General features: G+C 43.9%; 1 protein-coding gene across 10 annotated transcripts in view; it reads left to right on the forward strand.

Annotated features, from left to right (window-relative positions):
* Positions 1-14,082, forward strand: part of CAPRIN2 (caprin family member 2) — an 80,660-nt gene that overhangs the window by 23,786 nt on the left and 42,792 nt on the right. For all 10 annotated transcript variants that reach the window (XM_075940655.2, XM_075940633.2, XM_075940652.2 and 7 more), the window contains exons 6-8: positions 4,427-4,509; positions 11,078-11,242; positions 13,098-13,141. In XM_075940655.2, coding sequence (XP_075796770.2) covers positions 4,427-4,509; positions 11,078-11,242; positions 13,098-13,141 — 292 coding nt within the window. The remainder of the gene's footprint in view (positions 1-4,426; positions 4,510-11,077; positions 11,243-13,097; positions 13,142-14,082) is intronic.

The raw sequence follows: 14,082 nt of genomic DNA on the forward strand, positions 1-14,082 counted from the left end.
AAGGCCACCAAACTCTTTCTGGCGTTTATTCACTGGCTATAGTATTTTTCAGAGGTATACATACCCCTGGTGGTACAAAGAGGTATTCCAGGTGGTATATCAACTCCTCTTGACATGTCTGGAAAACTAGGCAAGAACTAGTAAAGTCAGTACAGACTAGACAGGGGCGTTTCATGGACCAGGGGTCAGCAACCTTTGGCTCCCCTTCCTAGGGAAGTAAGAGTGTAGCCATTTAAATGGCTAACCAATAAGTATGAGCTTATCTGTTAAATGGTTATGGGGCTCCCGGTCTGACTCCCAGAAACTGCCTGTCTCCCTGTGCTGTTGCCTTGAATACAGAGGCAGCAGTGGGGGGGTGGGAATCAGAAGCCTGTATGCATGGGCTGGCATGCTGGAGCCAGTATGCTCAGGAAGCAGGTTTAAAAGCAAGACAGGGGAGTACCCACAGGTAGCAGGTGGGAGCTGGTGCACGCTAGGAGCCATGTGCCACCCTACATTTCTCATGCAGGGGCAGCAGCACTGGGCAGGAGCCACCATAAAAGCCAGCTCCCAATGTGCACTGGCTCCTTGGGAGCTGGCTGCTGCTCCAGGTGTAATCTTGTACTGTTGAAACTTTCAGCAGTTGGCTACACAATTACATGCATTTTAACATCCCAACTCAGAACATCAGAGTAAACTGCTGGGGGGCAGGGGAGGCCCTAGACTAGTTGCCAGCAACTGATGCCTTAGGCGAAACATGCAATTGGCACCCCCACCTCCAAACCCCTCAATGGTATTGCACCACCATTTGATGCCCCATTTAACTTGGCGCCCTAGGCAACTACCTAGTTCACCTGTATGGACAGGCCGCCCCTGTTGGTGGGCCACAGACCTTTTATGGACACTTAATGTCCACAGGCATGGCCCCCTGCAGCTCCTAGTAGCTGCCATTCCTGACCCGTGAGAACTGTGGGAAGCTGTGTGCGCTGGTTGCTACTTCCTAGAGCTCCCATTGGCTGGGAATGGTGAAATGCAGCTAGTGGGAGCTGCAGGAGATGTCTGTGGATGGTCAACATCGGCAAAACATCTCAGCCTACCTGTGGGTTGTCCTGATAGCTGAGTGCCAGAGATTGCTAATCCTTGCCATAGACAATGACTTGTTTATACTGCTCTATAAACTCTACACTAAAATGGAAGTATAATATTTATATTGGAGGATATACACAATTCTGTTTAACTGATTAAACATAATGGTTAACTGATTAAAGGGGGCATCGGCTGTGCTCCAGCCTGGTTGGGGTGGAGTGGTGCCCCTGCTTGCAGCATGCTCAGGCCAGGTCTACTGCTGACAGTGGCTGCTCTGGCTGGGATGAGCCACCCTCTGCCTGGGATGAGCCCAGGTGGGGCTGGAGCAGCTCCCTGCCTGTAATCCGTGGGAAGCTACTATAGCCCCCATCAGTCAACTAGAATGGTAAGCCTTACCCATTAAGGGTGAGGGTTACTGGTTAACCACTCACATCCTTAATTTACATTCCAGTCAGTGGATTGAGTTAAATCAAGCTGCCAAAACAGACTCTGCATAGAGTGCACTTGCTTTTGAAGTAAGCCCCATTGAACTCACTGGCACTTGTTTTCTCAAACAGTATTGAATGGGGTTCCTTTGTTCAGTATAACTCACTTTTCCAATGTTCCCACTAATTTTTTTCATCCATGTGTAGAATAAGTTATGCACAGAGGCATGTGCAGATGTGCACTAACAATAGAAAAGGATGTTGCTGGCTGTGGACACTTTGCCAGGCAGCTGGGTGGCACCTGAATCTTGCCAGGGCAGCAGCCCAGGCACTCAGCTTAGAGGGAAACTCACTGATGCTGGAGCAAAATAGGGAACAACTTTGCTGTTAGGGTCTGTGGCCCTGATATTCCACAATAAGGGCCACGTATTCAATGTAAAACACAAATTACTCAGTGGCAGCTGGCAACTCTAGATTTCTTTTACTGCAGTTTTTTGTATTGTATACTTGAGTGATAGATTCTTAACCCGGTTAATTAAACAAGCCACAAGGATTAGCTAAAACTTATTTCTAGTATCATCCAACACAACAAACAGCTTGGAAATTTGTTATATCGCACTTGTACTAGAAGGCAGAGCGTCTTGAAAGATGCATTGGAAAGTGAATTATTTAAGTTACTAACCAGTTGATCCCTTCAGGTGCATCCACATCTTCATCTACGTAACACTTTCCCAATCAACAGTTCCCTTATGATGGATTCTTGCAACTAAACTCTACATCTTTTCCTTGTGCTGCTTATACTTGACTTTCCTTTTTTACTCAGGGACAAATTTCTTCAAAATATTCCCAGATAGGGTCCATCTTGTGCCCAGAAGTCATGAGTTTTTCTGTGCTAAAAGCATGGTGGAATTTAGGAAGCTCTGTGTGCCAAATGTCTTTTTTTCTTTCCCATCCACCGCACTGTTCTTTTCTATGCTGCCTCTGTCCTTTCGTATATATTGTGTAAGAATGTCTTAACTAACCTCTCTGCTGTGGTTGGCCCAGATCCACCACCACAAACAGTCTAGTTTCTTTGTTTGCACACGTTACTCTTTAGTCTGAAACCAATTTCAAGTCCAGAACTTTCAAGAAGCAAGAGCTTTTAGGTAAGTTGGACAGACTAAAGCCATTAATTTATTTTTTGAGACTGTGTAGGGTTAGCATGTTTGATATTTAATTGTAACTCCAATTTTTTTAAATACAATATTAAATTCCTTTTAAAAATAAAACCTCTTTTTAAAACACTTAAGTCCACCCTGATTGATTTTATAATTATACGGGGAAAAATGAGAAAGTAAGCAATTTTTCAGTAATGGTACAGACACACTTCGTGTTTTTTGTCAAGTAACTTTCAAGTGAGGTGAAACGTGAGGTACACAACAGACTCCTCCAGTATTCTGGAAGTGTTGAAAACTGCTGGTCTAGAGTGCTAATACTGACATAATGCCACTTTAATCCATTCATGTGGTCTCTCACCATATTTGGCTGACCTCAACACAGTACTACCTATACCAGGGGTTTGCAGCCTTTCAGAGCACCTTTTTTGGCCCTAGACCAAAGTATTTGAAAAGCAGCATCAAACAAAGCTACTTGTACATGTACACAAAAATAGCTGGCTCTGGGAGGGAATGCAGGTCTGGGGTTTGGGGTGCAGGACAAAGTATGGAGTGCTGGCTCTAGAGGGGGCTTTGGATTGGCATACAGTGAAACTTGTCAGTGCAGTGAGGCTAATGTGGGCTTCTTCTCTGCCCTGCTCCCATGCCACTCAGGAAGGGGCCAGCATGCTCTGGAGGGTGGGGAGTGTGTGGCTGAGTGCCACCTTTCTGCCAGCACTGCTCCCCATTCCTGGCTAATGGAAGATGCTGAGGTGATGCTTGTCAGGAACCATGCTCTGAGACCTTTACTATGGCTCCATGGGAGGGGTTGTACTTGCTGCTTAACAGCATCCTTGCTCCCATGTCAGAGCTCTTAAGTGACTGGGAGAAAGGGTAGCCAAACAGCCACAGATGACTCTGGAGCTACAGGTTGCTGATCCTTTACCTATGTAGTTTTAGTAAGTGCATAGTCCTTAATGTAATCAACAGCTGAAAGCATGTTACTCTTGCTGCTGCACGGAAAATCTTACTGATCTAAATTTGCAGTGTTGGTTGATGCTACTGCATTCTTTAAACATTCCATTGCACCTGAATACTTGCACAACTTTAAAAAAAACATGCTTATTGAGTAAGAGGCACAAACTATTAGGGATGTTATGAAGGCCTTGTCTTATCAAACTGTGTACTAGCCCTTGAAGTAGGGAAAACCTTATTTCAGGCAGGTGTGTACAGATTGACTGATTATTGGTGGCCAGCCAAATTTAGTTTTATAACTAGAACATACCTTATAGGTATAATTACATCTGCAACAATATTTAATAGTAGTTTATTATCCTGCAAGACACGTGTTCCACATCTTGAATACAGGGAACTCAATATCTGGTCAAACTACTAAATAGTGTATGAAATGACTGGGCTTGAGTTTGCTCAAATGGATTATAGAGGCTTCATACTACTGTGGACCCAGTAGTGGCAAAAAAGTAAACTAAAAATAAGGGTCTCAAAACAACAAACAGAACTGTTTAGAACTATTGCCAAGTTGAAAACACTGTCCTAGCTAAAGAGTGGCTACTGAAATAAGGAACACTGTTAGAGTTGCTGTCCTGTGTTAATGCATGTGATGCTTTTAGTGTCTCATTTTTAAATGGTATTCATGTTGATCACATTGAAAGAATGTGACTGACTTTTACTTTCCTTTAGAAACAGGATTAGAGAACTGCTGAAGACTACAAATTTTCATAGGCAGTAAAATTAATAGCTAAAGAGACTTCTCTAGTGTAACCTTTCCTTTTTGGTTTCAAGTGTTGAAGATCAGATGGAGCAATCATCACTCTACTTCTGGGATCTTCTAGAAGGCAGTGAGAAAGCCGTGGTTGGAACAACATGTAAGTTTTTGTCTATTTGAGCAGTAGATAAATAACATTTTTTATAAATATTCAGTGTTCCTAGGTAAGTGTGTGTGTGTGTGTGTATATATACTTAGCACCTTACATTTGCAAAAGGCTGTGCAAATAACCTACTTCAAGATCGCTTACTGAGTATTCTGGGATTTGTACACAAGAACTTGTGTAATTCTTAAAGTGTTACGTGCTCCAGGCTTTTATAGTTGCCTGGCAGACTGATTAGGCAGATTGTTCAGTCTAGGTCACTAGATCTCTTAAGCAGAGAGTGTTAGTCTCTTGAATGGGGGTATTTTTAGGAAATAGAAGAGAAGGCTTTTCTGGTACTGCTATTCCTGAGCAGGTCACAGCAGGCTTTCATCTCACACGCTTATCTGTTTTCATTGAATAATCTTCTGTATGATTACCCATCAATACCTCTTCTCCTCAGAGTGGTATAAAAAAAAACTGAAACAGGACTGAGACAGGTGATCTTCAGAGCCCTTTCCTGGGAGAAACAACCCTGGTACTTGGGTTGTGCAGAGCAGATAATCCATCGAAGCTCCCTTTCTTCTGCTGCTAACTGGGAATTTGATTGCTCAGAATCATGATCAGGTGTTGCACCTGAACCCAAAAGTACTTTGCTTCATGCCTGGTTTCTGTATGGCTAATCCCTAAAGCAGCACACTGTCCAGGAGCAGTCTGGAATATTCTCCTAACAGTAGAAAACCTTTCACAAGAGTAAATGGAAATGTCTCCATCTGGGTGGCTCATCACAATGTCTTAATTTTCAATCCAGAAAATACTGGACTGAATCTAGCATTCAATTCAGTCAAAGTGGGCTTGGCTTCAACTTCTGCATTTCACTCTTGTACTGTTCAAAGGACTGTTTCTACTTATACCATGGCAACCAGATTCCTGAGGACTGGCATCAGGATCTGATTGTCATGTGACATGAGTTTGCTGTATAGCTCTTTATAGAGCCTCTATTTGAATTATTAGCCTCTTGATTGATAGTATGGTGGCTGCTTTAGTAGCCATTACCTGGGAAATGTGGAAATTGCATGCTAAGGTTACTGACTCTCATGAAATTTTTAACAAGGGCAAGGCACGGCTGAGGACTTCCCTCCATTTTCACCCCCCCATCCACACCACTCCCAGTTCAGAATCCAAAGTTTTTCCTGATTTTGATCTGTCAGTATAGCTTTGGCTTATCTGAATAGGAATCAAAGTCGAAGAAATCTGAAAGGATTTTATCCTTGGTGAAGAGGATGAGACAGCTTGAGTAAAAGATGTTCTAAATGGGTTGCCAGCCAGACTTGTCTTGCACTGCCAAAGATCTGAAGAATCCTGAAGTCTATTGCATTGAACTAGAACACACTTGGCATTTGTGGGAAATGTTCCTGTTCACACTTGCAGGGTAGCAACCTAGACCTCTGTATACTTTTGCAAGATATTCACAAATTTACAACTGCATCAAGACAAAGTGAATGCAGGGAAAATAGGAATGTAGTAGTATAGTGGATTAACCAGTAAGCAAAAGCTTATATGTTAATGCTATAGACTACATGCATTCTTCTCCCCCATGCACACCAGTGAACTTTTTTAGCAGGCTGGCCAGCAGCCCACCACAGATCTGTCTTGTGCTGGATCTGGGACATACCCCTGCTGTGGCTCTGAATGTAAAGTGTATTGGGAGCTAGGTGAGCAGATAGCATTAGCCGGAACAGAACTGGGCTGGGAGCTCAAAACTCCCACCCCTGGACAGGGGCTGCTTCCACCCCATGCTGCTGCTTTGGTATCAGAGGCAGCAGCACAAGGCTACTGGCTGCCAGTCCACATTGGGGAGCTGTTTTTTAAGTGGTCTACCTTCACAGACCAGCTCCCGTCTGGCACCCCACACTGCTGCCTCTATCAGAGGCAGCAGTATGGAGTGATGGGGGGCTCCTCAGAAGTCGGGCAGGAGTGCGCTGGCTGCCGGCTCTGCCCCCAGGGACTCTAGAATAGTCAGTAACTGATAAGAATTCATGAGGCTAATCGACTGTTCAATTAACAGATATTTAACATGCCTAAGGCAAAGTAGTCCTACAGTAATTCTTCAGATGTGACTCCTACTTCACCTCTATAAAACTTCAGTCACAGTGGAATGGAAATGTATTCAGTTGTTGAAGACAATTACCTTCAGGTAACTTTTGGGCTGTTACTTACGCCCCTGTCACAGCCCCACCCTTTGACACTTTCTGGGGGTGTCCAGAACTATAAGCCACTTGGTTCTGGCTCTGCCTCAGTGGGAGATCTGATGCTAAACTGGTTGACTGGCTACCTGACATTTGTCTGTTAGCAACCAAATAAACTCCTTAGGACTCTGCCAATTTTCCTTGGCCTTGCAGATAACACTTGATATGCTTAATTCCTCTTCCTCCTCCTTGAAGAGTGTCCTGCAGTATGCAGCCCATCAATGAACACTCACATTTCCAAATCTGCAGTATACACACCAGCTTGTTAGCTTTGCTAAGGATTCACATTGATGCATTACATTGATAAACTTATTCTTGAGTTGCTATAAGTTTGTCAATAAAATCAGCTTTAAGTGAGGTCAGGCAAAGACAGTAGAAACAAAGTGGTTTCATATTAAGCATAACATGCTTTCTAGTGGTTGTAACTTATGTTTTAATCGTTGTCTGTCAGCTTCTCACCGAAAGCTGTCAGCTGAATCCGAGCTCTGAGGGCATGTGATGCTATCAGATTAAAAAAGTATTGCTCTTTCTGTTCTTTTAGTGATGGATAATCACAATGGCCGTCTAGGCTGGCAAGTTTTTCCGCAAAATCATCTGCTTTTGCGGAAAAACTTGCCAGCTGTCTACACTGGTAGCTTGAATTTCTGCAAAAGCACTGACTATCTCATGTAAGATCGTCAGTGCTTTTCCGGAAATACTATGCTGCTTCCGTTCGGGCAAAAGTCTTTTTCTGAAAGACTTTTGCGCAAAAGGGCCAGTGTAGACAGCACAGTACTGTTTTCCGCAAAAAAGCCCCGATCACAAAAATGGCGATGGGGCTTTTTTGTGGAAAAGCGCGTCTAGATTGGCCATGGACTCTTTCCTGCAAAAAGTGCTTTTGCGGAAAAGCATCCTGCCAATCTAGACGTACTTTTCCGAAAATGTTTTTAACGGAAAAGTTTTCCGTTAAAAGCATTTTTGGAAAATCATGCCAGTGTAGACGTAGCCAATGTCTTTTCTCTTAGGCTAAGTCTAGACTACATGGCTCCGTCGACAGAGCCATGTAAAATAGTTTATTCGGAATACTCAGAGGTGATTTAAATCTCCGCTTCATTAAAATAAAAATGGCCACCGTGCTGTACAGATGATCAGCTGATCCGGCACAGCGCGGCAGTCTAGATGTGGCGCGGTTGACAAAGGAAGCCTTTGTAGACTGCTCTGGTATGCCTAGTGAAACAAGGTTTACTGGAGTGGTTGGCAAAGGATTCCTTTGTCGATTGTGCTGCGTCTAGACTGCAGTGCTGTGCCGCATCAGCTGATCGTCTGCACTGTGGTGGCCATTTTTATTTTAATGAAGTGGGGATTATTTAAATCCCCACTTCTGAGTGTGCTGAATAAACTATTTTACATGGCTCCGTCGACGGAGCCATGTAGTATAGACATAGCCTTAAAGTCCAGTAAACCTTACAAATGTGTGATTCTGACATATACCACTAAAGTTCCTCTTTGCTCAGTCAGGGTGAGGATGCCATGTTGATAGTGCTGGTCTGTGTCTGTTAGCTTTTCTTTTCTGTTAAGTCAGTATTCAAATAGTATTCCCATTGTCTGTGGCTACATCAGTTTCCTTTGTTTTCTAGGCTTGAATTGAGGGCAAGTCAATATTCCTGTACCTGGGAAACCCTTAACAGGTTTATGTACTATCCATCAGTGGTGGGCAATTTTTGTTTGAGGGGGTGCCACTCCAAGGATTTGGTACGTGGTCAAGGGATGTACTGGCCAGACGGTGGGGGCAAAGGACAGGGTGCAGGAGACAGGGTAGAGTCAGCAGTTCGGGTGAAGGACAGGGTTGTGACCCGGGGCAGGTGACTGGGATGCAGAGTCCAGGAACGGGTATGGGTGTAGGAGAGTATTATGGCCCGGGGAAGAGATGTAGGAGAGTGTGCCGGGTCTGGGAAGGAGTTGGGGTGCCAGAGATGGGCTCTGGTCAGGAGGTGCTCAGGAGGTGCTTACCTAAGCAGCTCCCAACCAGCAGTATACATGTCAAACCTGGAATTTTGCTTAATAGCCCTAGACTGCTCCATATATCTTTGTTGCTGGGAGTCTTTGTGCACTGCCCCCACCAACAGCAAAATTTCACTGCTCCTATTGATTGGAAGGTGGAAACAGGCTAATGGGAGCTGAGAGAGTGGTGTGGTCAGGGCAGTGCGCAAAGCACTTCCTCAGAACAGAGCCTGAAGGAGCAGCTAGCTGCTTTGAGTGGTGCTGCTCCATGCACATGGGCAGGCAGAATTAACAGGCTTGGTTGGCTGGATCCAGCCTACAGGCCATATCTTGCCTGCTTCTGCTATATATGTATCTTGTAATGATCATCTCCCATTGTGAAAGATTTTCTCTCAGGGTATTCTTGACTTCATAAGCTTGTCCTCTACTTGGTGATTCTTTGAGTAGTATGTAATTAGTTGTGTGGAGATAACCCTGATTTTAAAAACCTGTGGTGTTCCAAGAAGGCTGTGGAGTCCTGACATCACCTCTGCCCCAGACCCCATAGGACTTCTTCCTGCCCCCACTCCACCTTTTCTCCTAAGCTCTGTATCGAATGGTGCTGGGAGCCAGTGGAGTGGACCACTCTAGGTCACTCCATTTCCTACCCTCAGTGAGTGCAGGGGTGGGCCTGTCACCAGGTGTCCTGCTATGCCCCTGGGCTGCCTTCGGCCTCACTTCTGCATCACCCTGAAGTACAGGGCCACAGGGTGGTTACCATACAGTCCTATGGATAGAACAGCTCTCTAATCTTACACCTGCCCTTGCTTGTCCCTCTGACTTTGCCACAGTCTCTCAAAACCACTGCCACCTATACAATTTTCCCTCACTATGCCCGATCTCCACCTTTGCTTACTACATAACTACAGTCATCAATGCTTTTGTCCCCTAGTAAGTACTGTAAAATCTCACGTATAATGTGCACGATGCATAATGTGCACCCTGACTTTTGAATCTTAGCATAACACAAAAATCTGAACTTATATATATGTAAAATAATGCGTACCTACACTGCACCTATATATCTATACTCCTATATAGCTTGGGCATGGCCTGCAGCCAGGAGCTGACCCGCCAGCACCAAGCCCAGCCTCGCCCACTTCCCGGAGCTGGCCCCGGGCTGCAGGAGAGGGGGAGGGAGGGACACACCGCTCCCACCTGTAGGCTCGCCCGGGAAACGCGTGTGCAGCCTGGGCGGCAGATGCCGGAGTTTGAAACCTGCCCCCACTTCCCCAGGACAGGTGCCCGTATGCTGTGCTGAGCTAGCATTTGCTGCAGCCTGAAGGCAGCAAGCCAGGGTGCTGCAGCCTGGCAGCACTGCTGGCTCCTCACCTTGTCCATGAGCCTGGCGGGGTGGCAGCCCCCGTGCTGCCCTGGGGGGTAGTTTCTGTGCGGAGGAGAGGGGGAGTTCCCCAACCCGGGGCTACTTCCAGGTTTGTTGGCTTAAAAACCCCAAAAACTCAAATATAAATATAATGCGCACCCTGACTTTGACACCAAAAAACGGGGGAAAAAAGTGCACATTATGCTCGAGATTTTATGGTAGTTAACACACATGCTCTGTATGAGAGGTCAGAAAGATATAGTCTGTCTAAATCCTGAACTTTCCACACATTTTTATTCAGTCCTTGATGAACTTCAGGAAGAACAGAACAAAGGGAAACTGCTTCTTGATTTATATCTATAGCCCAACAAGTTCTTGCATAGATAATATTGCTGGCGGTCCTCTTCCTTATTCTTGTCCCCTTCAGTAGACACTAAAGCACAGAATCTTCTTGGACTTGCGCAGATTTAAATGGCTTTCCTGTTACTTTGCTCTTATTTCATTGCTTGTATCTGACTGCTGTGCACCAGTCCTTCATGAAGTTCAGTTTTTGATACTAAGCAATTCTGTGTTCTTGGTCCAATCTTAGTCCATAGCCTCACCTAATCTACTGTTACCTAGATAAATCTAACTAAACCAGGGAACTCCTGATGCTAACTAGCAGAGGGCATGTGGTACATAGGGTGTCGGAGATCCTCTGAATTGCCAGAAAAGGGGTATGTAAGCTGTCCACTGAAAGCACATTATGTTAATTATGATTAGTTTAGATGTACGGAAGTTATGTCAGTGATGTATTTGTACTGAAAGCTAACTACAAGGCCTAGAGAATATTAAAGGAAAGTCATTCAGAGGTAATATTGGACAAACTTCTCCAGGCATGAGGTAGAGGGATATGTATCTTCTTGAAGCTTCCAACAGCCCATCATCAAACTGTAAGGTGTTATCACTTCTTAATGTCCAACTTGAATATCATGTTTTTTATTTTACTCTTCAGATAAACATATGAAGGAATTGTTATCCAAACTCTTAAATTCTGGGTATTTTGAAAATATTCCGACGCCTCGCCATATGCAACTGAAAGAGGAACTGGAAGAGGAACTAGGGAAAAAATCTGAGAGAACAAGACAGTTGCCGAAAGGAGAGTCTGTCAAAGAACCAGGTTGAATATATATTTCCAAATAGAGTTCCTGATCCATGTTGAAGATAAGCTTCTCAAACATCTGAGTGTTCAAAGATGTTGGATGGCTTGGTTTTATAAACTTAATGATTCTGCAAGTATGCAGCTACTTATACCAGTGATTTTTTTGTATTATATTACATATAATTTCAGTTGGAATATCAGTGAAATATACTGCCCAAAACTGAAGAGTTGGTATTGGTTTGAACACCTAACATCCGTAAGAGTAGCTTCTCTATTAGTATTGCACTGAATCAAAAATTCAGTTTAAGCTATTTAATACCCACGATACTTATCGGATAGTCAACACACTATCGTGACTATCAGAAGCGGCGGTGGGGGGGGGGGGCTTCAAAGCTGCAGTGCTGCAGGGAGCCCGGGGCCGGCTGGGGAGTCCAGTCTGCATGCAGCATTTCAAAGCAGCAGTGCAGTCTGGGATTAGCTGGGTGCTCCCCTGCTGCTCTGTGGTGTTGCCACTTTGAAAAGCTGTGTGGAGCCTGACACTGAGGCCCCCCCCCCGGCTGAGTTTCAAAATGGCAGAGCTGCATGGAGCCTGGGGTAATCCCTAGCTGACTCTGGGCTCCACGTGACACTGCTGCTTTGAAATGCTATGGGGAACATAGGGGGCCAGTGGGAGACTGCTCCTTTGGTCCAGTGCTCCCCACAGTGCTTTCACCTTTGAAGTGTAGCAACAGCCCTGGGCCTTTTGCTACACTTCAGAGGCAGAAGCACCCTTATTGACTAATTGAATAGTCAACTATTTGATTAGTCAATTAATTGAAATTTAACATCCCTAGTATGAAATCTGCTCTTTCTCTACCTCATTGTTCAAGCTGTGGGAAATGATTGTTGTGGTAAATGTCACTTGAGTGTTTGGGTTTATAGGTTCAGAAAAAACATTCCCTTGCAGTACCTTTTACGCTTTTGTAAAAATCTAAGTTTGGCAAGACCTAAGCTTTAAGGACATTTCATGTACAGGTTGAATCCCTCTAATCCATAAGTCTGGTCACAAAACATCTGGGCTGCGTCTAGACTGGCAAGTTTTTGCTTTTGCGGAAAAACTTGCCTGCTGTCTACACTGGTAGCTTGAATTTCCGCAAGAACACTGATCTCATGTAAGATTGTCAGTGTTTTTGCGGAAATGCTATGCTGCTCCTATTCGGGCAAAAGCCCTGCACAAGAGGGCCAGTGTAGACAAAGCTGTATTGTTTTGCGCAAAAAAGCCCCGATCGCGAAAATGGCAATTGGGGCTTTCTTGTGCAAAACCGTGTCTAGATTGGCACGGACGCTTTTCCGCAAAAAGCGCTTTTGTGGAAAAGCGTCCTTGCCAATCTAGACACACTTTTCCGCAAATGCTTTTAATGGAAAATCATGCTAGTCTAGATGTAGCTGTGTTGTTCAGAATGATTTGTTAGCTTGATTTCCACTTTTCGTAGGTGTGGCTAAGTTTCCTGTGGCCCCATAAAGCTTGTTTAGATATCAATCCTAATTCTCAGTGTTCCCTGCTGTTTAGCTCTAATTTACCCCTAAATGTCCTCAAATAGCCTAGTAATTAGTGGAAGTGTTGGTAATGCCGCTAGGCAATATTGATCTGCCTGTGGTCCAGAAAATTATCTGGTATGGAACCAGTCAGGTCCTGAGGGTACCAGACTGGAGAGGTTCAACCTGTAGTATGTACATTATGAATGTTTGAGAGAATCCTTTTAGGTCACCAATTTAAGTGAGTTAACTAATTCATTGTCATGTTGTTTGTTTTTTAGGGACTTGGTGGGGTCACTAAAAGGTTTTGTGCTTATTTATGTAATATGAAGCAAATTACTTTAATCCTTTTTCCTAGAACCCCTGATGAAGCTTTTGCAGGCTGAGATACAGCCACAAGAGGTAAAATACATAATTTTAACTACCTGTTTGATAGAAAGCATACAGTTGTGTTTAGCTATACCTCTGGATGATAACTTCTTTTAAGACTTGTATACTAATACTGATTCCGATATTCTAGAAGCAGTTTACGAATTGGCTAAAATGTTGCCAGATCTTAAAGTTTGCTGGACTAACAGTGGTCTAGATATGCTACTTCCAAAGTAGACACAAGTAAATCTTTTAGCCTTAATTCACAGGGACATTGACATTCAAGGAATATATGGAGTGGAATGTAACTCTGCTAGATATGAGTGGGAATGGCTTAATTTGCTGACCCATTGGGTGACTTTTTATAAATTCAGTGGTGAAAACTAAGGATCAGATTGTGTAGACTGATCCATCAGAAGATGGATTCTCTAGTATTGCATCCGACAATACACAATTATAAGTAAAGGTGTCTTCTAAAAAGTTAGGCTCAAACTTTTACGCTGTCTAGATTTCACACTATAGCATAGTTAAGAATGGTGTTCGGGCTTTGTCAAACTAAAGTAAGGATCCCTACATGTTGGCTTAGTTATTAATTGATACAGTAAAAATTGCTATAGTTTAGCTCAACAGGCTCTCACATCCTTTATCTGCTTCAGAGCTACTAGGCTGCTCTCATGTATCAGAGTAACAGCATAAAGCAGAAGCTTTCTGGATCTTTTTGGCAGCTTGAAATCAAGCAACTGGAAATATCCAATCTTATGCAAAATATAGGTGTCCCAATCTCCCAAGCATTCCACTAGAAGTAGGATAGCACATAAGATATTTATACTTTAAATTTAGTCTTCTAGGCTCTGTCCAGCCAGTGTACACTTCAAATTTGTACTGTAACTTAAGCAGCCAGTAAGTGATATCACCGTACAATAATTTTACTGTCCCATAGGCTTACAATAGCATAATCTCTGCAAGCTACTTCC

This window comes from Pelodiscus sinensis, chromosome 1 (genome assembly GCF_052426305.1).
Source record: "Pelodiscus sinensis isolate ZL-2025 chromosome 1, ASM5242630v1, whole genome shotgun sequence".
Lineage (NCBI taxonomy): Eukaryota > Metazoa > Chordata > Testudines > Trionychidae > Pelodiscus > Pelodiscus sinensis.